The 27586-nt window shown below is 43.4% G+C and overlaps 1 protein-coding gene across 1 annotated transcript in view; it reads left to right on the top strand.

Moving 5' to 3' along the window:
• Positions 1–27586, top strand: part of LOC139560230 (collagen alpha-2(VI) chain-like) — a 52465-nt gene that overhangs the window by 16193 nt on the left and 8686 nt on the right. Inside the window, exons 7-26 of the mRNA XM_071376810.1 lie at positions 1450–1515; positions 7683–7781; positions 10255–10281; positions 10385–10510; positions 12829–12891; positions 12980–13042; positions 13709–13762; positions 13858–13893; positions 14121–14183; positions 14288–14413; positions 14589–14651; positions 16107–16157; positions 17121–17282; positions 17387–17422; positions 18037–18082; positions 22103–22255; positions 22541–22635; positions 25682–25863; positions 26026–26204; positions 26312–26350. Coding sequence (XP_071232911.1) covers positions 1450–1515; positions 7683–7781; positions 10255–10281; positions 10385–10510; positions 12829–12891; positions 12980–13042; positions 13709–13762; positions 13858–13893; positions 14121–14183; positions 14288–14413; positions 14589–14651; positions 16107–16157; positions 17121–17282; positions 17387–17422; positions 18037–18082; positions 22103–22255; positions 22541–22635; positions 25682–25863; positions 26026–26204; positions 26312–26350 — 1729 coding nt within the window. The remainder of the gene's footprint in view (positions 1–1449; positions 1516–7682; positions 7782–10254; positions 10282–10384; positions 10511–12828; positions 12892–12979; positions 13043–13708; positions 13763–13857; positions 13894–14120; positions 14184–14287; positions 14414–14588; positions 14652–16106; positions 16158–17120; positions 17283–17386; positions 17423–18036; positions 18083–22102; positions 22256–22540; positions 22636–25681; positions 25864–26025; positions 26205–26311; positions 26351–27586) is intronic.

Raw genomic sequence — 27586 nt, 5'->3', positions numbered from 1 at the left:
TAGCAGCAATGTTCCAACATCTAGTGGAAAGCCTTCCCAGAAGAGTGGAGGCTGTTATAACAGCACTGTTCCAACATCTAGGGGAAAGCCTTCCCAGAAGAGTGGAGGCTGTTATAGCAGCAATGTTCCAACATCTAGTGGAAAGCCTTCCCAGAAGAGTGGAGGCTGTTATAGCAGCAATGTTCCAACATCTAGTGGAAAGCCTTCCCAGAAGAGTGGAGGCTGTTATAGCAGCAATGTTCCAACATCTAGTGGAAAGCCTTCCCAGAAGAGTGTAGGCTGTTATAGCAGCAATGTTCCAACATCTAGTGGAAAGCCTTCCCAGAAGAGTGGAGGCTGTTATAACAGCAATGTTCCAACATCTAGTGGAAAGCCTTCCCAGAAGAGTGGAGGCTGTTATAGCAGCAATGTCCCAACATCTAGTGGAAAGTCTTCCCAGAAGAGTGGAGGCTGTTATAGCAGCAAAGGGGGGACCAACTCCATATTAATGCCCATGATTTTGGAATGAGATGTTTGATGAGCAGGTGTCCACATACTTTTGGTCATGTAGTGTACATGTATACATATACATTAGAGGTTTGATTATTTATTTATTGATTGATACTAAATGTCTCTGTTTCTCCCTGTCTGATTGATTGATACTAGATGTCTCTGTTTCTCCCTGTCTGATTGATTGATTGATTGATACTAGATGTCTCTGTTTCTCCCTCCCTGTCTGATTGATTGATTGATTGATACTAGATGTCTCTGTTTCTCCCTGTCTGATTGATTGATACTAGATGTCTCTGTTTCTCCCTGTCTGATTGATTGATTGATTGATACTAAATGTCTCTGTTTCTCCCTGTCTGATTGATTGATACTAGATGTCTCTGTTTCTCCCTGTCTGATTGATTGATACTAGATGTCTCTGTTTCTCCCTGTCTGATTGATTGATTGATTGATACTAGATGTCTCTGTTTCTCCCTCCCTGTCTGATTGATTGATTGATTGATACTAGATGTCTCTGTTTCTCCCTGTCTGATTGATTGATTGATTGATACTAGATGTCTCTGTTTCTCCCTGTCTGATTGATTGATTGATTGATACTAGATGTCTCTGTTTCTCCCTGTCTGATTGATTGATTGATTGATTGATACTAGATGTCTCTGTTTCTCCCTCCCTGTCTGATTGATTGATTGATTGATACTAGATGTCTCTGTTTCTCCCTGTCTGATTGATTGATTGATTGATACTAGATGTCTCTGTTTCTCCCTGTCTGATTGATTGATACTAGATGTCTCTGTTTCTCCCTGTCTGATTGATTGATACTAGATGTCTCTGTTTCTCCCTGTCTGATTGATTGATACTAGATGTCTCTGTTTCTCCCTGTCTGATTGATTGATACTAGATGTCTCTGTTTCTCCCTGTCTGATTGATTGATACTAGATGTCTCTGTTTCTCCCATGTTAGTGCTACAAGGTGAAGTGTCTGGAGACAGAAGGACCTCCTGGTCCCAAAGGACACAGAGGACAGAAGGTACACACACAGACAGACAGACAGACAGACAGACAGAGCTTGTTGTTCCCTCTGGTTTCTCCCGTTAAATACAGTTTTGTCACTATGTGCAAATCTCTCTCTCAATTCACTTAAAGGGCTTTATTGGCATGGGAAACATGTTAATCTCTCTCTCTCTCTGTCTCTGTCTCTGTCTCTGTCTCTGTCTCTCTCTCTCTCTCTCTCTCTCTCTCTCTCTCTCTCTCTCTCTCTCTCTCTCTCTCTCTCTCTCTCTCTCTCTCGCTCTCTTTCTCTCTCTCGCTCTCTCTCTGAATTAGAAATTTACATGGCCAGATAATTGTTTTATATATGTTTGTCATAGAGAATAGGATGTTATGCAGAAAAAAATATGTTGGCAGGACAAGGCTATGTATGTTTGTGCACATGGAAGTCAGTGATTTGTGTGTACTACAGGTTTTAATGAGGTAATACAAATGTGATGTGACTAAAATGTGACTAAAATGAAAGGGTATGTCGTTGACTGAAATGGCCCACTGTTTTGGTCATTTTGATAATAACTACACTAAATCATTATTCAAATGAAATCTAACTTAATTATATTTTTGTCAAAATCACTAAGACTAGATAGACTAAATCAAAAAAGAGTGACAAAATGAACACTGTGATAAACCAGGTTTCCATCCAACCTTTTTTATGTCAGTAAAGTACAAAAATGTCATGACAAACGGCTTGGGTAGCATATAGCCTATTGCGAAGAGGCTTGGGTAGCATATAGCCTATACCGAAGAGGCTTGGGTAGCATATAGCCTATACCGAAGAGGCTTGGGTAGCATATAGCCTATTGCGGAGAGGCTTGGGTAGCATATAGCCTATACCGAAGAGGCTTGGGTAGCATATAGCCTATTGCGGAGAGGCTTGGGTAGCATATAGCCTATACCGAAGAGGCTTGGGTAGCATATAGTCTATTGCGAAGAGGCTTGGATAGCTATAGCCTATTGCGGAGAGGCTTGGGTATTATATAGCCTATTGCGGAAAGGCTTGGGTAGCATATAGCCTATTGCGGAGAGGCTTGGGTAGCATATAGTCTATTGTGGAGAGGCTTGGGTAGCATATAGTCTATTGCGGAGAGGCTTGGGTAGCATATAGCCTATTGCGGAGAGGCTTGGGTAGCATATAGCCTATACCGAAGAGGCTTGGGTAGCATATAGCCTATACCGAAGAGGCTTGGGTAGCATATAGCCTATTGTGGAGAGGCTTGGGTAGCATATAGCCTATTGTGGAGAGGCTTGGGTAGCATATAGTCTATTGCGGAGAGGCTTGGGTAGCATATAGCCTATTGCGGAGAGGCTTGGATAGCATATAGTCTATTGCGGAGAGGCTTGGGTAGCATATAGCCTATACCGAAGAGGCTTGGGTAGCATATAGCCTATTGTGGAGAGGCTTGGGTAGCATATAGCCTATTGCGGAGAGGCTTGGGTAGCATATAGCCTATTGCGGAGAGGCTTGGGTAGCATATAGCCTATTGCGAAGAGGCTTGGGTAGCATATAGCCTATACCGAAGAGGCTTGGGTAGCATATAGCCTATACCGAAGAGGCTTGGGTAGCATATAGCCTATTGCGGAGAGGCTTGGGTAGCATATAGCCTATACCGAAGAGGCTTGGGTAGCATATAGCCTATTGCGGAGAGGCTTGGGTAGCATATAGCCTATACCAAAGAGGCTTGGGTAGCATATAGCCTATTGCGGAGAGGCTTGGGTAGCATATAGCCTATACCGAAGAGGCTTGGGTAGCATATAGCCTATTCCGTAGAGGCTTGGGTAGCATATAGCCTATTGTGGAGAGGCTTGGGTAGCATATAGCCTATTGCGGAGAGGCTTTTGTAGCATATAGCCTATACCGAAGAGGCTTGGGAAGCATATAGCCTATTGTGGAGAGGCTTGGGTAGCATATAGCCTATTGCCGGAGAGGCTTGGGTAGCATATAGTCTATTGCGGAGAGGCTTGGGTAGCATATAGCCTATTGCGGAGAGGCTTGGGTAGCATATAGCCTATTGCGGAGAGGCTTGGGTAGCATATAGCCTATACCGAAGAGGTTTGGGTAGCATATAGCCTATACCGAAGAGGCTTGGGTAACATATAGCCTATTGCGGAGAGGCTTGGGTAGCATATAGCCTATTGCGGAGAGGCTTGGGTAGCATATAGCCTATTGCGGAGAGGCTTGGGTAGCATATAGCCTATTGCGAAGAGGCTTGGGTAGCATATAGCCTATACCGAAGAGGCTTGGGTAGCATATAGCCTATACCGAAGAGGCTTGGGTAGCATATAGCCTATTGCGGAGAGGCTTGGGTAGCATATAGCCTATACCGAAGAGGCTTGGGTAGCATATAGCCTATTGCGGAGAGGCTTGGGTAGCATATAGCCTATACCAAAGAGGCTTGGGTAGCATATAGCCTATTGCGGAGAGGCTTGGGTAGCATATAGCCTATACCGAAGAGGCTTGGGTAGCATATAGCCTATTCCGTAGAGGCTTGGGTAGCATATAGCCTATTGTGGAGAGGCTTGGGTAGCATATAGCCTATTGCGGAGAGGCTTGGGTAGCATATAGCCTATACCGAAGAGCAGTAGCGTGCCGTGGGCCTGGCGCCTGGGCCTTCAGTGAGGTCCTACACAGTCCCACCCGAATTAATCCACCTGTTATTACCATCATTTAGATGCCATGGCTCTAGACACTATACATTTAGACAGAAACGCAGTATAACCAGGCGTTGCGTCACCTTGAAATTGACATTTTTTTCAGAGAATTGCAGGGGAAGAGTACAATACAGTACAGTTCAACTAATAGGCAAGAACATAGTCGAGTGCAACAGAGTTATATTAATATTCTTCTTCTATCCATTTCTGGTCCACAAACTTTGAGCTTTAAGTCCCCCAAAAAATAAATACAGTGTGTTCACTAAACAGCGCATTGTCGCACCCAAAGCAGTTTCACCGTGATGATAAAGACACATAACTATTCACTGAAAATAAAAGAAAACAAATAATTTGCAACATAGGCTATTTGCCATTTTATTTTGTTAATATATAGGCTATTTAATATTAACGAAATAAAATGCGAAACATACATACACATTTAATAAAAAATAACATGCATTGTATGCCTACTCACCAAAGACTGATTATTAGACAGTTGCGTGCGCTTAGGGGATCGTGAGAAAAATGCTGCAAGGCCATTGAGGTTGGCAAAGAAGACCTTGCATTCTTTAAGCTTTGAGGCTCCTTGAGTCAGTACTAAATTTAGTCGATGTGCATAGCAGTGAATGAATAAGGCCATCGGTGCCCTCTCCTTAACTTTAGCCTGCACCCCATTGAGTCCAGATGCCATGACTGCTGCGCCATCAAAACACTGTGCCACAACTTTATCCAGACTACATTCATTTTCCTCCAAGAAACGGAAAATAAGAGCGGCAATGTCATCAGCTCGCTTGCCGCTTGTCACATCTTCAAACCGGATAAATCGCTCCTTGACTCCCGTGTCCGTCACATAACGCAGGACGAGTGAGAGCTGTAGCTCCACTCTGGTGTCCCCAAACGTTTTCAAAAGCACCATTGCTTGTAAGTGCCCAGCCGTACTTTGGTGTCTCGTTGCTGCCTTGGTTAGACAACTCAAGTTTGCAAAGCCAGTGTGGCTCCAAACACCAAATCGATCACTTGCAAATAATAGGCATTCCCAGCAGTACAGTTTGCAGTGCTTCTCGGAGCCTGTGAGCCATTGACAGCGCTCATAGTTGAAACTTTGAAAGTGGCGAACGAACGAACCCCTTTCCCGCCTGTAACAGGCTTTGTGGCGTCGGGCGACCTCTCCTTACAATGTCTAACTTTTCTTGAAAAGTTCGTCTTGAGAATGGCGTTATAATTATATCCTCGACCAAATCGATATCTTCTCCTCCTTCCGCCATTGTGGGTTCAAAAAACAGTTTAGGTAGTACGCGAATTAATTCGTTTATCAAATTCAGTTTCCTAGATCTGCATAGACCTGCCCATAGGACCTGCCTCTCAATATTGGTAATCCAATCAAAAGACGTGGACGCCCTACGCCTGCTAGCTGGCTCCTGTGTAACACTGGAGCCAGCCAGCAGGCGTACAATAGCCAACTCTAAAGCTGATTGGTTGACACAAAATTTTTATTTCCATTCACTTTAAGCTACAAGCGCCTGCACTGTTGATTCTGAAGGCCTAAGAGCAGATTTTAGACCCCTGGCAACACATGATGGCTGAATATGATTGGATAAAAGATCTAACATAAAGACCAGCCCTCCAAATCTCAACCTGGGGCTGGAAGCAGTGCAACCAAGAGGAAAGCTATGAAATGAAGAGTATAACTCTTACTCTGGGGAATAATTTAATACATATTTGTGGGAAAATAGATTTAAAAAAAAAAAATTATATTCTGATGATGTTTAGGCCAGCAGAGAAGGCCTTGCAGGCCCTGACGGCCCACCACTGCCGAAGAGGCTTGGGTAAATATAGCCTACTGTGGAGAGGCTTGGGTAGCATATAGCCTATTGCCGGAGAGGCTTGGGTAGCATATAGCCTATTGCGGAGAGGCTTGGGTAGCATATAGCCTATACCGAAGAGGTTTGGGTAGCATATAGCCTATACCGAAGAGGCTTGGGTAGCATATAGCCTATTGCGGAGAGGCTTGGGTAGCATATAGCCTATTGTGGAGAGGCTTGGGTAGCCTATAGCCTATTGCGGAGAGGCTTGGGTAGCATATAGCCTATTGTGGAGAGGCTTGGGTAGCATATAGCCTATACCGAAGAGGCTTGGGTAGCATATAGCCTATTGCGGAGAGGCTTGGGTAGCATATAGCCTATTGTGGAGAGGCTTGGGTAGCCTATAGCCTATTGCGGAGAGGCTTGGGTAGCATATAGCCTATTGTGGAGAGGCTTGGGTAGCATATAGCCTATTGCGGAGAGGCTTGGGGAGCATATAGCCTATTGCGGAGAGGCTTGGGTAGCATATAGCCTATTGCGGAGAGGCTTGGGTAGCATATAGCCTATTGCGAAGAGGCTTGGGTAGCATATAGCCTATTGCGGAGAGGCTTGGTTAGCATATAGCCTATACCGAAGAGGCTTGGGTAGCATATAGCCTATTGCGGAGAGGCTTGGGTAGCATATAGCCTATTGCGGAGAGGCTTGGGTAGCATATAGCCTATTGCGGAGAGGCTTGGGTAGCATATAGCCTATTGCGGAGAGGCTTGGGTAGCATATAGCCTATACCGAAGAGGCTTGGGTAGCATATAGCCTATTGCGGAGAGGCTTGGGTAGCTATAGCCTATTGCGGAGAGGCTTGGATAGCTATAGCCTATTGCGGAGAGGCTTGGATAGCTATAGCCTATTGCGGAGAGGCTTGGGTAGCATATAGCCTATACCGAAGAGGCTTGGGTATTATATAGCCTATACCGAAGAGGCTTGGATAGCTATAGCCTATTGCGGAGAGGCTTGGGTAGCATATAGCCTATTGCGGAGAGGCTTGGGTAGCTATAGCCTATTGCGGAGAGGCTTGGATAGCTATAGCCTATTGCGGAGAGGCTTGGATAGCATATAGCCTATTGCGGAGAGGCTTGGATAGCTATAGCCTATTGCGGAGAGGCTTGGATAGCTATAGCCTATTGCTCACGGTAACAGCTGGTAGAGAGAGGCTAGAAATGTGTAGCCGAAATAAGAAGCTAAATATTAGATAAATATTTGGCCATTCATTAGCTAGATATTAGGGCTATACATATGTAAGCCTACCTGTCAAAGTGCAATATTTTCTTTTAACAGATTATGAAATGGCAGATCTGTGCGTTTCTCCAGGCTGCGTTCTGCAGTCACTGGGCACGCAAAGCTCCACTATTGATTCGGCCAAGATTTAGATTTTTAGACAAGAGCATTATTCTGCCTAGGCTACAACACAGTGCAATGGGGAATTTATTATTGCTATCAAGTGACTACGCTATTGTTTAGGGCTGTAAACTGCAGTGATGTAGGCTAATTTGAATAACCGCCATCTTGTTTCGAATGTATGTTAATGCCAAAATAACCTCCCTAGGCCTGATATGCCACCATTTGGATCTGTTTGGATCTGTTTTCGACAGTTTACATGTTCCAGAAAGGTAGCAGGCCACTAATATCTTGTGTGTTACAGGGGATCAAAGGAGACAATGGCAACTCCGGTCTTAAAGGAGAGAGAGGAAGACAGGGCGACCCCGGCATCGAGGGTCCCATTGGTCAACCAGGAGTCAAGGCAAGTCTTCATGCTCCTCCCATTCACACACACGACCAGTAATTATGTAATTATGCAAATGTGACTAGTAATACCAGTAATAATGTGTTTATATATAGTGACTAGTAATACCAGTAATAATGTCTTTATATATAGTGACTAGTAATACCAGTAATAATATATAAATATATAGTGACTAGTAATACCAGTAATAATATATTTATATATAGTGACTAGTAATACCAGTAATAATGTCTTTATATATAGTGACTAGTAATACCAGTAATAATATATTTATATATAGTGACTAGTAATACCAGTAATAATGTCTTTATATATAGTGACTAGTAATACCAGTAATAATGTCTGTATATATAGTGACTAGTAATATTGTCTTTATATATAGTGACTAATAATACCAGTAATAATGGCTGTATATATAGTGACTAGTAATACCAGTAATAATGTCTTTATATATAGTGACTAGTAATACCAGTAATAATGTCTTTATATATAGTGACTAGTAATACCAGTAATAATGTCTGTATATATAGTGACTAGTAATATTGTCTTTATATATAGTGACTAGTAATACCAGTAATAATGTCTTTATATATAGTGACTAGTAATACCAGTAATAATGTCTGTATATATAGTGACTAGTAATATTGTCTTTATATATAGTGACTAATAATACCAGTAATAATGGCTGTATATATAGTGACTAGTAATACCAGTAATAATGTCTTTATATATAGTGACTAGTAATACCAGTAATAATGTCTTTATATATAGTGACTAGTAATACCAGTAATAATGTCTGTATATATAGTGACTAGTAATATTGTCTTTATATATAGTGACTAATAATACCAGTAATAATGGCTGTTTATATAGTGACTAGTAATGCTAGTAATAATGTCTTTATATATAGTGACTAGTAATACCAGTAATATTGCATTTATATATAGTGACTAGTAATATTGTCTTTATATATAGTGACTAGTAATGCTAGTAATAATGTCTTTATATATAGTGACTAGTAATACTATTAATAATGTCTTTATATATAGTGACTAGTAATGCTAGTAATAATGTCTTTATATATAGTGACTAGTAATAATGTCTTTATATATAGTGACTAGTAATACCAGTAATAATATATTTATATATAGTGACTAGTAATACTAGTGATAATGTATTTATATATAGTGACTAGTAATACTAGTGATAATGTCTTTATATATAGTGACTAGTAATACTAGTGATAATGTATTTATATGTAGTGACTAGTAATACTAGTGATAATGTATTTATATGTAGTGACTAGTAATACCAGTAATAATGTATTTATATATAGTGACTAGTAATACTAGTGATAATGTATTTATATATAGTGACTAGTAATACTAGTGATAATGTCTTTATATATAGTGAATAGTAATACTAGTGATAATGTATTTATATGTAGTGACTAGTAATACCAGTAATAATGTATTTATATATAGTGACTAGTAATACTAGTGATAATGTATTTATATATAGTGACTAGTAATACTAGTGATAATGTATTTATATGTAGTGACTAGTAATACCAGTAATAATGTATTTATATATTGTGACTAGTAATACTAGTGATAATGTATTTATATATAGTGACTAGTAATACTAGTGATAATGTCTTTATATATAGTGACTAGTAATACTAGTGATAATGTATTTATATATAGTGACTAGTAATAATGTCTTTATATATAGTGACTAGTAATACCAGTAATAATATATTTATATATAGTGACTAGTAATAATGTCTTTATATATAGTGACTAGTAATACTAGTGATAATGTATTTATATATAGTGACTAGTAATAATGTCTTTATATATAGTGACTAGTAATACCAGTAATAATATATTTATATATAGTGACTAGTAATACTAGTGATAATGTATTTATATGTAGTGACTAGTAATACCAGTGATAATGTCTTTATATATAGTGACTAGTAATACTAGTGATAATGTATTTATATATAGTGACTAGTAATAATGTCTTTATATATAGTGACTAGTAATACCAGTAATAATATATTTATATATAGTGACTAGTAATACTAGTGATAATGTATTTATATGTAGTGACTAGTAATACCAGTAATAATGTATTTATATATAGTGACTAGTAATACTAGTAATAATGTATTTATATATAGTCACTAGTAATACTAGTGATAATGTCTTTATATATAGTGACTAGTAATACTAGTGATAATGTATTTATATATAGTGACTAGTAATAATGTCTTTATATATAGTGACTAGTAATACCAGTAATAATATATTTATATATAGTGACTAGTAAAACTAGTGATAATGTCTTTATATATAGTGACTAGTAATACCAGTAATAATGTGTGTTGTTTCCCTAATGGCTGTTGTTCTGTTGTTCTGTTGTTCTGTGTTCTGTTGTTCTGATTTCTGTTCTGTTCTTGTAGGGTGAAATTGGTCTGGAGGGGGAAAAGGTGAGATCAATATTTTATTAGGTATTAATCATTGATTATCAGATCTGGGCAGCGTGGGACTCGAGGTAGATTCTGTATTATTGCTGAGTGTGTGTGTTTTCAGGGAGAGATCGGAGCTGAGGGGAAGAAGGGTGTGGCCGGCCTCGCAGGACGCAACGGGACAGACGGACAAAAGGGGAAGATCGGACGCATCGGTGCTCCCGGCTGCAAAGGAGATTCAGGAGACAGGGTACGTTCTGAGAAACCTGACGAGACCCAGGAGACAGGGTACGTTCTGAGAAACCTGACGAGATCCAGGAGACGGGGTACGTTCTGAGAAACCTGACTAGATTCAGGAGACAGGGTACGTTCTGAGAAACCTGACTAGATTCAGGAGACAGGGTACGTTCTGAGAAACCTGATGAGATCCAGGAGACAGGGTACGTTCTGAGAAACCTGACTAGAACCAGGAGACAGGGTATGTTCTGAGAAACCTGACTAGACCCAGGAGACGGGGTAGGTTCTGAGAAACCTGACTAGATTCAGGAGACAGGGTATGTTCTGAGAAACCTGACGAGATCCAGGAGACGGGGTACGTTCTGAGAAACCTGACTAGATACAGGAGACAGGGTACGTTCTGAGAAACCTGACTAGATTCAGGAGACAGGGTACGTTCTGAGAAACCTGACTAGATTCAGGAGACAGGGTACGTTCTGAGAAACCTGACTAGATCCAGGAGACAGGGTACGTTCTGAGAAACCTGACTAGATTCAGGAGACAGGGTATGTTCTGAGAAACCTGACTAGATTCAGGAGACAGGGTACGTTCTGAGAAACCTGACTAGATCCAGGAGACAGGGTACGTTCTGAGAAACCTGACGAGATACAGGAGACAGGGTACGTTCTGAGAAACCTGACTAGATTCAGGAGACAGGGTACGTTCTGAGAAACCTGACTAGATTCAGGAGACAGGGTACGTTCTGAGAAACCTGACTAGATCCAGGAGACAGGGTACGTTCTGAGAAACCTGACGAGATCCAGGAGACAGAGTACGTTCTGAGAAACCTGACTAGATCCAGGAGACAGAGTACGTTCTGAGAAACCTGACTAGATTCAGGAGACAGTGTACGTTCTGAGAAACCTGACTAGATACAGGAGACAGGGTACGTTCTGAGAAACCTGACTAGATTCAGGAGACAGGGTACGTTCTGAGAAACCTGACGAGATTCAGGAGACAGGGTACGTTCTGAGAAACCTGACTAGATCCAGGAGACAGGGTACGTTCTGAGAAACCTGACTAGATTCAGGAGACAGGGTATGTTCTGAGAAACCTGACGAGATACAGGAGACAGGGTATGTTCTGAGAAACCTGACTAGATTCAGGAGACAGGGTACGTTCTGAGAAACCTGACTAGATTCAGGAGACAGGGTACGTTCTGAGAAACCTGACTAGATCCAGGAGACAGGGTATGTTCTGAGAAACCTGACTAGATTCAGGAGACAGGGTATGTTCTGAGAAACCTGACTAGATCCAGGAGACAGGGTATGTTCTGAGAAACCTGACTAGATTCAGGAGACAGGGTACGTTCTGAGAAACCTGACGAGATCCAGGAGACACGGTACGTTCTGAGAAACCTGACAGAACATAACATCTTGTAAGGTACGACGCTGCAGAAGAGAAGCAGGTACGGAGAGTTGACATTTAATTTGGAACGGACATGGCAACAGGACAGGAACAGTGTCAGAACTGGGAAACACAAAGACAGGCGACAATCAATGCAGCAGCGGGGAACAGAGCTGGGGAACTGACACATATAGAGGAGGTAATAAACAGGTGATAGATTCCACGTGAGTCCAATATCGCTGATGCGCGTGACAAGGGAAGGCAGGTGTGCGTAATGATGGTGTCAGGAGTGCGTAATGCAGGACAGCCTTCGGAGCGCCGGGGAGGGGGAGCGAGAGCAGGCGTGACACATCTATTATATATGTTCTGAGAAACCTGACAGATCAACACATCTGGTATATGTTCTATTACTAGCATGTCACGCCCTGACCTTAGAGAGCCTTTTTATGTCTCTATTTGGTTTGGTCAGGGTGTGATTTGGGGTGGGCATTCTATGTTTTGTTTTCTATGTTTCTTTATTTCTATGTTTTGGCCGGGTATGGTTCTCAATCGATGTCTCTGATTGGGAACCATACTTAGGTAGCCCTTTTCCCTCCTTTCAGTGTGGGAAGTTGTCTTTGTTTGTGGCACTATAGCCCTTAAGCTTCACGGTTGTTTCGTTCGTTTGTTGTTTTGTTGGCGACATTTTAAATAAAAAGGAAAATGTACGCCCACCACGCTGCACTTTGGTCTTCTACCAGCATCAGCCGTGACATAGCAACACTATTGGCTTGATATTTAATTGAGTTCTCAACAAACGTGAATTCTACTTCAAGAAAACCAACCCTTGAAATCATGTTGTTGATTTGTGGTTGAAATCTGGTTGAAATGAGTGTACATTGACCACTATTTTCCCAGTGTGTGTGTGTGTGTGTTATAAATATGTGTGCGTGTCTCTGACAACAGGGTCCTGATGGTCACTCAGGAGACGCGGGCAATGGTGGACTTCCTGGAACAGACGGAGAGAAGGTACGCGATTGAGATCAAACAGAATTGTAATCATAAAACTACAACGCCTCGTTTGCTGCTTGGACCCTAGCTGTGTTTGTGTCTCCAGGGAGATCCCGGTCGATCAGGAAGCGCAGGCCCCCTCGGCCCGGTGGGAGACGCTGGACCTAAGGTAAACAGGAAGTCACTGCGCACGATATGATGTTACTTCCTACATCCCAGTGTTCCATACAGCTATGCTCTGACATCAGAGTGATCATCCCTGACCTCTGTTGCTCTTCACTGCTCCTCTCTGGTTGTCAGGCCATGGACCTGATAGAAAGGTCAGAGTTAGAGGTTAAAGGGTAAATAACCTGGTTGTTAGACCAGGGACCTGATAGAAAGGTCAGAGTTAGAGGTTAAAGGGTAAATAACCTGGTTGTTAGACCAGGGACCTGATAGAAAGGTCAGAGGTCAGAGTTAGAGGTTAAAGGGTAAATAACCTGGTTGTTAGACCAGGGACCTGATAGAAAGGTCAGAGGTCAGAGTTAGAGGTTAAAGGGTAAATAACCTGGTTGTTAGACCAGGGACCTGATAGAAAGGTCAGAGTTAGAGGTTAAAGGGTAAATAACCTGGTTGTTAGACCAGGGACCTGATAGAAAGGTCAGAGGTCAGAGTTAGAGGTTAAAGGGTAAATAACCTGGTTGTTAGACCATGGACCTGATAGAAAGGTCAGAGGTCAGAGTTAGAGGTTAAAGGGTAAATAACCTGGTTGTTAGACCAGGGACCTGATAGAAAGGTCAGAGGTCAGAGTTAGAGGTTAAAGGGTAAATAACCCTGTTGTCTTCCTCCTCCTCAGGGTGAGAGAGGGAGTCCCGGCTCGCCTGGCTTCCCTGGAGCCAAAGGAACACCAGTAAGAAGCTCTACTCCACACACACTATAACACTCCAACTGGCCCAGTAATGTAGAATACTGTACGTCATATAATCATTTGTGTGTCTCTTCTAGGGAACTATTGGAGGCCCCGGAGACAAGGGAGAACTGGTGAGACCCTCTGAATCTCTGCACAGTCAACGTGTTCTAGGGAAACTAGCTCTGTGTCTCAATATTGTCTGTACGTTGTGGCATAGTCTAATGGTTTCTGTCTCTAACGGTTGTGTACTGTTTGTCCAGTTGTGTTTTGTCTAATGGTTGTTGGGTCGTTGTGTTTGTCTAATGGTTGTTGGGTCGTTGTGGTTTGTCTAATGGTTGTTGGGTCGTTGTGTTTGTAGGGGAGAAGAGGAGACTTTGGGTCAAAGGGGAATCAGGGAACAGACGGAGTTAAAGGAGACAAGGTATGACACAACATCGCTCACACACACTTGCTCTCACACACACACACACACTTTCACTCGCTCAGACACACACACACCCTACCTGTTGTCCTCGTGTGTTTCAGGGCGAGGCAGGACCTGAGGGGCTGAGAGGACTACCAGGTGAAGTAGGAAACAAAGGAACCAAGGGAGACAACGGACTCCCGGGGCCACGCGGGCCCCCCGGCTCTTCAGGAGCGGCAGGGAAGAACGTAGGTCACAGATCATACCTTCACCAGTCCGATCACAATGCTTTCCTCATGTTCTTGGCTTCCTGTATGTGTGTGTGTGTGTACATGGTCATGTTATGGTGATATGGTGGCAATTTACAGTAACCACGGGGATGGCATGATAATGTTGCTATGGTAACCACTATCTGTGTAACAGGGTACCCGTGGCGACCCCGGTGATGCCGGACCGAGAGGAGACCCCGGCGTGGCAGGACCAAAGGTGTGTGTCTGTTTGTCTGAGTGTGTAGTTCTCAGTGTGTAGTTCTCAGTGTGTAGTTCTCAGTGTGTAGTTCTCAGAGTGTGTAGTTCTCAGTGTGTGTAGTTCTCAGTGTGTGTAGTTCTCAGTGTGTAGTTCTCAGTGTGTGTAGTTCTCAGTGTGTAGTTCTCAGTGTGTAGTTCTCAGTGTGTAGTTCTCAGAGTGTGTAGTTCTCAGTGTGTGTAGTTCTCAGTGTGTGTAGTTCTCAGTGTGTAGTTCTCAGTGTGTGTAGTTCTCAGTGTGTGTAGTTCTCAGTGTGTAGTTCTCAGAGTGTGTAGTTCTCAGTGTGTAGTTCTCAGTGTGTAGTTCTCAGTGTGTAGTTTTCAGAGTGTGTAGTTCTCAGAGTGTGTAGTTCTCAGTGTGTGTAGTTCTCAGTGTGTAGTTTTCAGAGTGTGTAGTTCTCAGAGTGTGTAGTTCTCAGTGTGTGTAGTTCTCAGTGTGTAGTTCTCAGTGTGTGTAGTTCTCAGTGTGTAGTTCTCAGAGTGTGTAGTTCTCAGTGTGTAGTTCTCAGTGTGTAGTTCTCAGTGTGTAGTTTTCAGAGTGTGTAGTTCTCAGTGTGTAGTTTTCAGAGTGTGTAGTTCTCAGAGTGTGTAGTTCTCAGAGTGTGTAGTTCTCAGTGTGTGTAGTTCTCAGAGTGTGTAGTTCTCAGTGTGTAGTTCTCAGAGTGTAGTTCTCAGTGTGTAGTTCTCAGTGTGTAGTTCTCAGTGTGTAGTTTTCAGAGTGTGTAGTTCTCAGAGTGTGTAGTTCTCAGTGTGTGTAGTTCTCAGTGTGTGTAGTTCTCAGTGTGTAGTTCTCAGAGTGTGTAGTTCTCAGAGTGTGTAGTTCTCAGTGTGTGTAGTTCTCAGTGTGTGTAGTTCTCAGAGTGTGTGTAGTTCTCAGTGTGTAGTTCTCAGTGTGTAGTTCTCAGTGTGTAGTTCTCAGAGTGTTTGTGTTTGTCTCAGTGAGTGTAGTTCTCAGAGAGTAGTTCTCAGAGTGTAGTTTTCAGTGTGTGTGTTTGTCTGAGTGTGTGTGTAGTTCTCAGTGTGTAGTTCTCAGAGTGTGTGGTGCGTCTGATACGACGAGGAGCAGGATGAACTGCAGATGTTACAGATGAGTGAGATGCAAAACAACAGAGAAGTTAAAGGATCTTCTAGCTGTTGTGGAAGTCAACCTGACATTGCTGTTGACTTCATGTCTGACTCTCTCTTTAATGCAGGAGGTTCCCAAACTCAGTTATTGGGACCTCGAGGGGGGCATGTTTTGGTTTTTGGCCCTAGCACTACACAACTAATCATCAAGCTTTGATCATTTGAATCAGATGTGGAGCGTTATGGGAAAAAAAACAAAATGTGCACCCAGGAGGACCCAGGACCGAGTTTGGGAACCCTGATGTGACTGTTTTGACTGTGTTGTGATCGATTGATTTCTGTGCTGCTGTAGGGCGACGTGGGAAGAGCTGGCTTCAGTTACCCAGGACCAAGAGGACCAACGGTACACACACACACACACACACACACACACCAGCCCACACAGAGGCTGGTGACTTGAACAATTTACAAGGATGGGAGAACCACAGTAGAGGCGAGGACTGAGACAGGGTTGTCACGGAGATGACAAAGCAGGAAGGGGACTGAGACAGGGTTGTCATGGAGATTGTCATTACAGCTCATCACACCCAGTGGCTCTGGGTCTGTTTACAGCTCATCACACCCAGTGGCTCTGGGTCTGTTTACAGCTCATCACACCCAGTGGCTCTGGGTCTGTTTACAGCTCATCACACCCAGTGGCTCTGGGTCTGTTTACAGCTCATCACACCCAGTGGCTCTGGGTCTGTTTACAGCTCATCACACCCAGTGGCTCTGGGTCTGTTTACAGCTCATCACACCCAGTGGCTCTGGGTCTGTTTACAGCTCATCACACCCAGTGGCTCTGGGTCTGTTTACAGCTCATCACACCCAGTGGCTCTGGGTCTGTTTACAGCTCATCACACCCAGTGGCTCTGGGTCTGTTTACAGCTCATCACACCCAGTGGCTCTGGGTCTGTTTACAGCTCATCACACCCAGTGGCTCTGGGTCTGTTTACAGCTCATCACACCCAGTGGCTCTGGGTCTGTTTACAGCTCATCACACCCAGTGGCTCTGGGTCTGTTTACAGCTCATCACACCCAGTGGCTCTGGGTTTGCGCACAAAGTTTGTTTCCCCAATGAAGTTAAACTCAGACATCTCAGAATTCACCAAGGTCAAACAGAGACTGCTCATCTCGCCCACTTATGTATTTGGTGAATATATTTGAATATATTCAGTATAGTTTATTCTAAAAAGGATCAATTTAATATTTCATAACTTTAAAAAAAATCTGAAATTCACTGAGTAGGATGGTTCCCTGACACACGCACACTCCCTAACAGTCTAACACTGTCTCTAACACACTGTCTGACCCTGTGTGTATTCAGGGTGAACGTGGGGAGAAGGGCGGTCTAGGATCCAGAGGAGGCAGAGGAGACTGTGGCCCCAAGGGAGGGCCAGGGGGAACGGGGACCCCTGGAGAGGGGGGAGAACCAGGGCCTCAGGGAGAACCTGGATTCAGAGGACCAAGAGGAGTGGGTGGACGAGACGTACGTACACAAGCACCCACGCATACACACACAGACATTACTTCCACACGGTGTGTGAGTGTGTGTGGTAATCTGTGTATGAAAGTATCTCTTTCTCTCTACAGGGAGATCCAGGTCCCGAGGGAGACCCCGGCCTCACAGTAAGAACCTCTATCCCTCTTTTATCATCCCTCTATCCCTCCATCCCTTTATCTCTATCCCCTCTATCCCTCCATCCCTCTACCCCTCCATCCCTTTATCTCTATCCCCTCTATCCCTCCATCCCTCTACCCCTCCATCCCTTTATCTCTATCCCCTCTATCCCTCCATCCCTCTATCCCTCCATCCCTCTACCCCTCCATCCCTCTATCCCCTCTATCCCGCCATCTCTCTATCCCTCTACCCCCTCTACCCCTCCATCCCTCTACCCCCTCTATCCCTCCATCTCTCTACCCCTCCATCCCTCCATCCCTCCACCCCTCTACCCCTCCATCTCTCTATCCCTCTACCCCCTCTACCCCTCCATCTCTCTATCCCTCTACCCCTCTATCCCTCCATCTCTCTACCCCTCCATCCCTCCACCCCTCTATCCCTCCATCCCTCTACCCCTCTATCCCTCCATCCCTCTACCCCTCCATCCCTCTATCCCGCCATCTCTCTATCCCTCTACCCCCTCCATCTCTCTACCCCCTCCATCCCCTCCACCCCTCTATCACTCTTTTGTCATCCCTCTCAGAGAAAGGTCATGTGATGAAATGTGATGTTTTCATTGTAGGAATGTGATGTCATGAACTACATCAGAGAGACCTGTGGCTGCTGTGGTGAGTTATTCAGACACACACACACACACACACACACACACACACACACACACACACACACACACACACACACACACACACACACACACACACACACACACACACACACACACACACACACACAAACACACACACAGCAGCCTGAAATCCACCTGTTACATGCCTCCGACTGAGACCTGGTCAGCAGATAATGGCCCTGAATTAACAGGGCGGAATGACGAGACGGACAAAAGTTAGTAGTGTTCAGTATTAGACTCCAAGATGCATTCAATTATACAGTAGTTTTACTTTTTTCATGTTTTGACATTACAAGTGCATTGTAGTATTTAGTATTTTTCACATTCCAAAAAATAAAGGCCTCAAGTTCAAAAAGCTATCTCCATACATCTACAGAATCCGCTAATTACCTCTCAGTAACAGTCAAATAACTAGTGCATATAACCTGAGACTATTCAATCAGTATAGAAGTTTGTGTATAACAACAAAAGCTAGCAAAACAAATGTTCTGTTAGCATAAAGCTAGCAAACTGTTTAACATGTTTAACACATTCTATCTTCACATTGCATAAGTGCATATATTACCTGAAGTTAACTGAGACTTCGTTCATAGAAAATAAACCCAATAGGAGCTAAAAAATATTGTTGAAAAAAGTATAAAAACTTTGTCTGCCATCTTGTTCACATTGCCATTAGCATCCTAGTAAAACTCCCTTCAATTACCTTCAAACATCACCAAACTCGTGGAACACAGTGCATTCAGAAAGAATTCACACCCCTTTGACTTTTTCCACGTGTTGTTGTGTTACAGCCTGAATTTAAAATGGATTACATTGATATTTTGAGTCATTGATCTACACACAATAACCCATAATGTCAAAAGTGGAATTATGTTTGTAGAAAAAGAAAAAAAAACATTAAAAGCTGAAATATCTTGAGTCAATAAGTATTCAACCGCCTAAATAAGTTCAGGAGTAAACATTTTGCATGATAAGTTGCATGGACTCAATAATAGTGGTTAACATGATTTTTGAATAGCTACCCCATTGTTGTACCCCACACATACAATTATCTGTAAGGTCTCTCAATCAAGCACAGATTCAACCACAAAAGACCATGGAGATTTTTCAATGCCTTCGCAAAGAAGGGCACCGATTGGTAGATGTGTAAAAAAGAAAACTGCTGAATATCCCTAGGAGCATGGTGAAGTAATTAATGATGCTTTGGATGGTGTATCAATACACCCAGTCAATACAAAGTTACAGGCGTCCTTCCTAACTTAGTTGCCGGAGAGAAAGAAAACCGCTCAGGAATTTCACCATGAGGCCAATGCTGTATGTACTGTAGTTAAACATTGTATCTCAATGTATACTGTATGGTATGTAGTTAAACATCGTAATGTCATAGTATACTTTTGCACCTGAATTAACAGGGTGGAATGATGAGATGAAAGTTATACTGAACAAAAATATAAACGCAACATCCAACACAGTTCATATCAGGAAATCAGTCAATGGAAATTAATTAATTAGGTCCTAATCTATGGATTTCACATTACTAGGAATGCAGATATGCATCTGTTGGTCACAGATACATAAAAAAGGTAGGGGCTTGGATCAGAACCAGTCAGTATCTGGTGTGACCACCATTTGCCTCATGCAGCGCGACACACCTCCTTCACATAGAGTTGATCAGGCTGTTGATTGTGTCCTGTGGAATGATGCCCCACTCCTCTTCAATGGCTGTGTGAAGTAGCTGGATATTGGTGTGAACTGGAACACGCTGTCGTACACGTCGATCCAGAGCATCCCAAACATGCTCAATGGGTGACATGTCTGGTGAGTATGCAGGCCATGGAAGAACTGGAACATTTTCAGCTTCCTGGAATTGTGTCCAGATCCTTGCAACATGGGGGTGTTCATGCAGCATTATCATGCTGAAATATGAGGTGGTGGATGTGGATGAATGGTACAACAATGGGTCTCAGGATCTCGTCACGGTATCTCTCTGGGCATTCAAATTGCCATTGATAAAATGCAATTGTGTTCGTTGTCCGTAGCTTATACCTGCCCCATACCATAACCCAACCACCACCATGGGGCACTCTGTTCACTAAGTTGACATCAGCTAACCCACACAACGCCATACACGTGGTCTGCAGTTGTGAGGCTGGCTGGACGTACTGCCGAATTCTCTAAAGCGACGTTGGAGGCAGAAATGAACACTCAATTCTCTGGCAGAAGCGCTGATGGACATTCCTGCAGTCAGTATGCTAATTGCTCGCTCCCTCAAAACTTGAGACATCTGTGGCATTGTGTTGTGTGACAACACTACACATTTTAGAGTGGCCTTTTATTGTCCCCAGCACAAGGTGCACCTGTGTAATGGTCATGCTGTTTAATCAGCTTATTGATATGCCACACCTGTCAGGTGGATGGATTATCTTGGCAAAGGAGAAATGCTCACTAACAGGGATGTAAACCAATGTATGCACATTTGAGAGAAATACGTTTTTTTGTGCGTATGGAACATTTCTGGGATCTTTTATTTCAGCTCATGAAACATGGGACCAACACTTTACATGTTGCGTTTATATTTTTGTTCAGTGGTAGTTCAGTATCAGGCTCCAAGATTAAAGAAGAAACATCCAAGACCTCACGATCCCACTGATCTCACGATCCCACTGACCTCACGATCCCACTGACCTCACGATCCTACTGACCTCACGATCCCACTGACCTCACGATCCCACTGACCTCACGACCCCACTGACCTCACGATCCTACTGACCTCACGATCCCACCGACCTCACGATGCTACTGACCTCACGATCCCACCGACCTCACGATCCCACTGACCTCACGATCCCACTGACCTCACGATCCTACTGACCTCACGATCCCACCGACCTCACGATGCTACTGACCTCACGATCCCACTGACCTCACTGACCTCACGATCCCACCGACCTCACGATCCCACTGACCTCACTGACCTCACGATCCCACCGACCTCACGATCCCACTGACCTCACGATCCCACCGACCTCACGATCCCACTGACCTCACGACCTCACGATCCCACTGACCTCACGATCCCGCTGACCTCACGACCTCACGATCCCACTGACCTCACGACCTCACGATCCCACTGACCTCACGACCTCACGATCCCACTGACCTCACGACCTCACGATCCTACTGACCTCACGATCCCACCGACCTCACGATCCTACTGACCTCACGATCCCACTGACCTCACGATCCCACTGACCTCACGATCCCACTGACCTCACTGACCTCACGACCCCACTGACCTCACTGACCTCACGACCCCACTGACCTCACTGACCTCACGACCCCACTGACCCCACTGACCTCACTGACCTCACGACCCCACTGACGCTCCACGTTGACGTTACAGCTCCCCTTAGCGGCGGTAACCGTATGTATTGTAAATCCTTGGTTCGAGCATTTTAATTTAAGCATCAATAAGCATCAATCAGTGGGTCTTGCGACGGGTATACAGAGATGACCAGTTTACAGAGGTGTAGAGTGCAGTGATTTGTCCTATAAGGAGCATTGGTGGCAAATCTGATGGCCGAATGGTAAAGAACATCTAGCCGCTCGAGAGCACCCTTACCTGCCCATCTATGAATTATGTCTCCGTAATCTAGCACGGGTAGGATGGTCATCTGAATCAGGGTTAGTTTATGCAGCTGGGGTGAAAGAGGAGCGATTACGATAGAGGAAACCAAGTCTAGATGTAACTTTAGCCTGCAGCTTTGATATGTGCTGAGAGAAGGACAGTGTACCGTCTAGCCATACTCCCAAGTACTTGTATGAGGTGACTACCTCAAGCTCTAAACCCTCAGAGGTAGTAATCACACCGGTGGGGAGAGGGGCATTCTTCTTACCAAACCACATGTCCTTTGTTTTGGAGGTGAACATGAGGCGAACAAAGAAGAAGTGGTAGTCGCTGAGCACCATTAACCCCTGTAACCCTGTCGTGTTGTCCGTGCAGACTGTGAGAAGCGGTGCGGGGCGCTGGACATCGTGTTTGTGATTGACAGCTCAGAGTCCGTTGGTCTCGCCAACTTTACTCTGGAGAAGAACTTTGTCATCAACACCATCAACAGACTGGGGTCTATGGCCAAGGACCCCAACTCAGAGACAGGTACACACACACACACACACACACACACACACACACACACACACACACACACACACACACACACACACACACACACACACACACACACACACACACACACACACACACACACACACACACACACACACACACACACACACTACGACTATAGGCTTATTTGTGCGGTGTGAATTCAGATACTGATCACTCAAAACAGTTTTTTTTTACACCCAGGTAACTTCTCCTGGTAGTACCGATTGTGTAGAATGTTACGTTTTTTTCTCCCTGGTGACTCCGACCCTGCAGGTACCAGAGTGGGGGTGGTACAGTACAGTCACAGTGGAACCTTCCAGGCCATCAGGCTCAATGACTCCAAGATTGACTCCCTGTCTGCCTTCAAGGTATGTGGATTGGGGCTTCACGGTAGAGGGCTGTATTCCCTGGTGGGTCTGACAGGAAATCATTGCAGCGCGTTCTGCATTTTTCATGCTGCGGGCGGACGAGCGGGTCAGACAGATGACTTTGGGATGAAAATATATTTTGTTGTCCGGCAGATCATTTGGAAACGGTCATCTTTCTGGTTTGTATGCGTTAGCCTAGGCCTACCTTTTGTATTAAAAGTACAACCTTTGTCACATTAATCACACTCAGCATTCGCTGCTTCAACTTAAGTAGTCTACCTCTCCTAGTTGGGCCTAGTATATGTCTCCTCTCATTGAAATAGAGTAGGCTGCCTATGAATGGGCAGAGAATCACTGACAGTTATCTTTCCTAGGAAATTAATTTAGACTATTAGACTATAGTTTACTGTAAATACATATTGATAATGTAAAGTTAAATAAAGGTTAAATAGATAATCAATAGAAAAGAAGGTGTACCTTTAGGAGGACGATTAGCATATAGGATATAGTCTACCTTTAGGAGGACGATTAGCATATAGGATATAGTCTACCTTTAGGAGGACGATTAGCATATAGGATATAGTCTACCTTTAGGAGGACGATTAGCATATAGGATATAGTCTACCTTTAGGAGGACGATTAGCATATAGGATATAGTCTACCTTTAGGAGGACGATTAGCATATAGGATATAGTCTACCTTTAGGAGGACGATTAGCATATAGGATATAGTCTACCTTTAGGAGGACGATTAGCATATAGGATATAGTCTACCTTTAGGAGGACGATTAGCATATAGGATATAGTCTACCTTTAGGAGGACGATTAGCATATAGGATATAGTCTACCTTTAGGAGGATGATTAGCATATAGGATATAGTCTACCTTTAGGAGGATGATTAGCATATAGGATATAGTCTACCTTTAGGAGGACGATTAGCATATAGGATACCTACCTTTAGGAGGACGATTAGCATATAGGATATAGTCTACCTTAAGGAGGATGATTAGCATATAGGATATAGTCTACCTTTAGGAGGACGATTAGCATATAGGATATAGTCTACCTTTAGGAGGACGATTAGCATATAGGATACCTACCTTTAGGAGGACGATTAGCATATAGGATATAGTCTACCTTTAGGAGGACGATTAGCATATAGGATATAGTCTACCTTAAGGAGGATGATTAGCATATAGGATATAGTCTCCCTTTAGGAGGACAATTAGCATATAGGATACCTACCTTTAGGAGGACGATTAGCATATAGGATATAGTCTACCTTTAGGAGGACGATTAGCATATAGGATATAGTCTACCTTTAGGAGGACGATTAGCATATAGGATATAGTCTACCTTAAGGAGGATGATTAGCATATAGGATATAGTCTACCTTTAGGAGGACGATTAGCATATAGGATATAGTCTACCTTTAGGAGGACGATTAGCATATAGGATATAGTCTACCTTTAGGAGGACGATTAGCATATAGGATATAGTCTACCTTTAGGAGGACGATTAGCATATAGGATATAGTCTACCTTTAGGAGGACGATTAGCATATAGGATATAGTCTACCTTAAGGAGGATGATTAGCATATAGGATATAGTCTACCTTTAGGAGGACGATTAGCATATAGGATATAGTCTACCTTTAGGAGGACGATTAGCATATAGGATATAGTCTACCTTTAGGAGGATGATTAGCATATAGGATATAGTCTACCTTTAGGAGGACGATTAGCATATAGGATATAGTCTACCTTTAGGAGGACGATTAGCATATAGGATATAGTCTACCTTTAGGAGGACGATTAGCATATAGGATACCTACCTTTAGGAGGACGATTAGCATATAGGATATAGTCTACCTTTAGGAGGACGATTAGCATATAGGATATAGTCTACCTTTAGGAGGATGATTAGCATATAGGATATAGTCTACCTTCAGGAGGACGATTAGCATATAGGATATAGTCTACCTTTAGGAGGACGATTAGCATATAGGATACCTACCTTTAGGAGGACGATTAGCATATAGGATATAGTCTATCTTTTAGGAGGATGATTTGCATATAGGATTTAATCGTCCTACTTCAAGGTAATATAACAATAATAACAATAATAAACTATATACCAATAATATGTGACCTCTACCTCAAAGTAATATAATAATAATAATAATAATAAACAATATAACAATAATATGTGACCTCTACCTCAAAGTAAAATAATAATAATAATAATTAACGATATAACAATAATATGTGACTCCCTGTCTGTCTTGAAGTGGAGCGACACACAAGTCTAACATTACCTGACACCTGAAGACTTGTATTAGCTCCCCAAGTTAATGCCTAGGCTTTAGCTCAGCTGGCGACACAGTCTTGTGGTGTTCAGATCGCCTGAGTTTGACCTTCGAACCCAGACTGAGACATAAACACACACACCCCCGCCCTCCCTCGGCCTGACCCTTTGCAGGATGAGACCTGAAGACTTGCATTATCTCCCCGAGCTCAGTGTGCTAACACCTTCCCACCCTCTGCCTGTCTGTAACGGCGTTCCTCCTCCTCTTCATCCGAAGAGGAGGAGCAAGGATTGAACCAAAATGCAGCGTCTTGATATGACATTATTTATTAAAGAAAACACGAAAACACGAACTTCACTTGAAACTAACAAAAACAACAAACGGAGTAGACAGACCTGGACGACGAACTTACATGAAACACGAAGAACTCACGAACAGGAAAATGACTACACAAAATGACGAACGAACGAAACAGTCCCGTATGGTGCAACATAGACACAGACACAGGAGACAACCACCCACGACAAACCATGTGACACCACCTACCTTAATATGGTTCTCAATCAGAGGAGATGGAAACCACCTGCCTCTAATTGAGAACCATATCAGGTCACCCATTAACCAACATAGAAACAGAACACATAGACTGCCCACCCACACTCACGTCCTGACCAACTAACACATACAAAAACTAACAGAAAACAGGTCAGGAACGTGACACTGTCCGTCTGTCTTCAGGATGCAGTGAAGAGTCTGGAGTGGATAGCCGGTGGGACGTGGACCCCGTCAGCGCTGAAGTACGCCTACGACCACCTGATCAAGGACAGCCGCCGAGCTAAAGCCAACGTCACCGTGGTGGTCATCACAGACGGACGGTTCGACCCCAGGGACGACGACTCACTGCTCACATACCTCTGCAGGTACCAGACCCGGGAGATGGAGCTGTGTGTGTGTTGTGGGGGGTGTGGATGGTTGTGTGTGTGTGTGTGTGTGTGTCGAGGGGGGTCACATGTTTTATCAGCTGTGTGTGCCACCTATCTGATGATTTGTGTGTGTGTGTGTGTGTGTGTGTGCGTGAGCAGCGACCCCAGTGTGGATGTGAGCGCTATAGGTATAGGGGACATGTTTGACCAGATAGAGGAGAATGAGAGCCTGAAGAGTATAGCCTGTCAGAGAGACGGTAGGGTGCTGGGGATGAGACGCTTCGCCGACCTGGTGGCAGAGGAGTTCATCGACAAGATAGAGACCGTACTCTGCCCAGGTACACACACACACACACCTACATACAACATACAGTAAACACACACATTCTCTTGTACACATAGTACTTGTATAACAGAGATAAATGATGAATAACTTCTCTCTTAGACCCTGTGATCGTGTGTCCTGACCTGCCCTGTAAAACTGGTAAGATCATTCTGAGTATTGAGATTTAAAGATTTTCATTCTGATTTTGACTTGTTCCTTAACTAACCCTAACTAACATTAACTAACCCTAACGAACCCTAACTAACATTAACTAACCTTAACTACCATTAACTAACATTAACTAACATTAACTAACCTTAACTAACCTTAAGTAACATTAACCAACCGTAACTAACCTTAACTAACCTTAATTAACCTCAACTAACCTTAACTAACCTTAACTAACCCTAACGAACCCTAACTAACATTAACTAACCTTAACTAACCTTAACTACCATTAACTAACATTAACTAACATTAACTAACCTTAACTAACCTTAATTAACATTAACCAACCGTAACTAACCTTAACTAACCTTAACTAACCTCAACTAACCTTAACTAACATTAACTAACCTTAACTAACATTAACTAACCTTAACTAACCTTAACTAACCTTAACTAACATTAACTAACCTTAACTAACCTTAACTAACCTCAACTAACATTAACTAACCTTAACTATCATTAACTAACCTTAACTAACATTAACTCGTTCTCTGTACTTCCTCGATTGGCAATAAATAACCAAATGTGCTTTGACGTGGAAAACATTTAAATGTTTACATTAACATGACATCCCATCACCCTGAGGCTGAACAATGATAATAAAACCAGAGATTTAAAGAATTAACAAACTATAAAGGTAGAACGGGATTTCACAGATTAGAAAGGAAGAACGATTAAGTAACGTGCTTGGTGGGTGTACCGGCGGCCATATTGGGTGTACCGGCGGCCATATTGGGTGTACCGGCGGCCATATTGGGTGTACCGGCGGCCATATTGGGTGTACCGGCGGCCATATTGGGTGTACCGGCGGCCATATTGGGTGTACCGGCGGCCATATTGGGTGTACCGGCGGCCATATTGGGTGTACCGGCGGCCATATTGGGTGTACCGGCAACCATATTGGGTGTACCGGCGGCCATATTGGGTGTACCGGCAACCATATTGGGTGTACCGGCAACCATATTGGGTGTACCGGCAACCATATTGGGTGTACCGGCAACCATATTGGGTGTACCGGCAACCATATTGGGTGTACCGGCGGCCATATTGGGTGTACCGGCAACCATATTGGGTGTACCGGCGGCCATATTGGGTGTACCGGCAACCATATTGGGTGTACCGGCAACCATATTGGGTGTACCGGCAACCATATTGGGTGTACCGGCA

The sequence above is a fragment of the Salvelinus alpinus genome, chromosome 30 (assembly GCF_045679555.1).
Source record: "Salvelinus alpinus chromosome 30, SLU_Salpinus.1, whole genome shotgun sequence".
Lineage (NCBI taxonomy): Eukaryota > Metazoa > Chordata > Actinopteri > Salmoniformes > Salmonidae > Salvelinus > Salvelinus alpinus.
The sequence above is the reverse complement of the archived record's forward strand: the minus strand, read 5'-3'. Positions and strand labels throughout refer to the sequence as shown.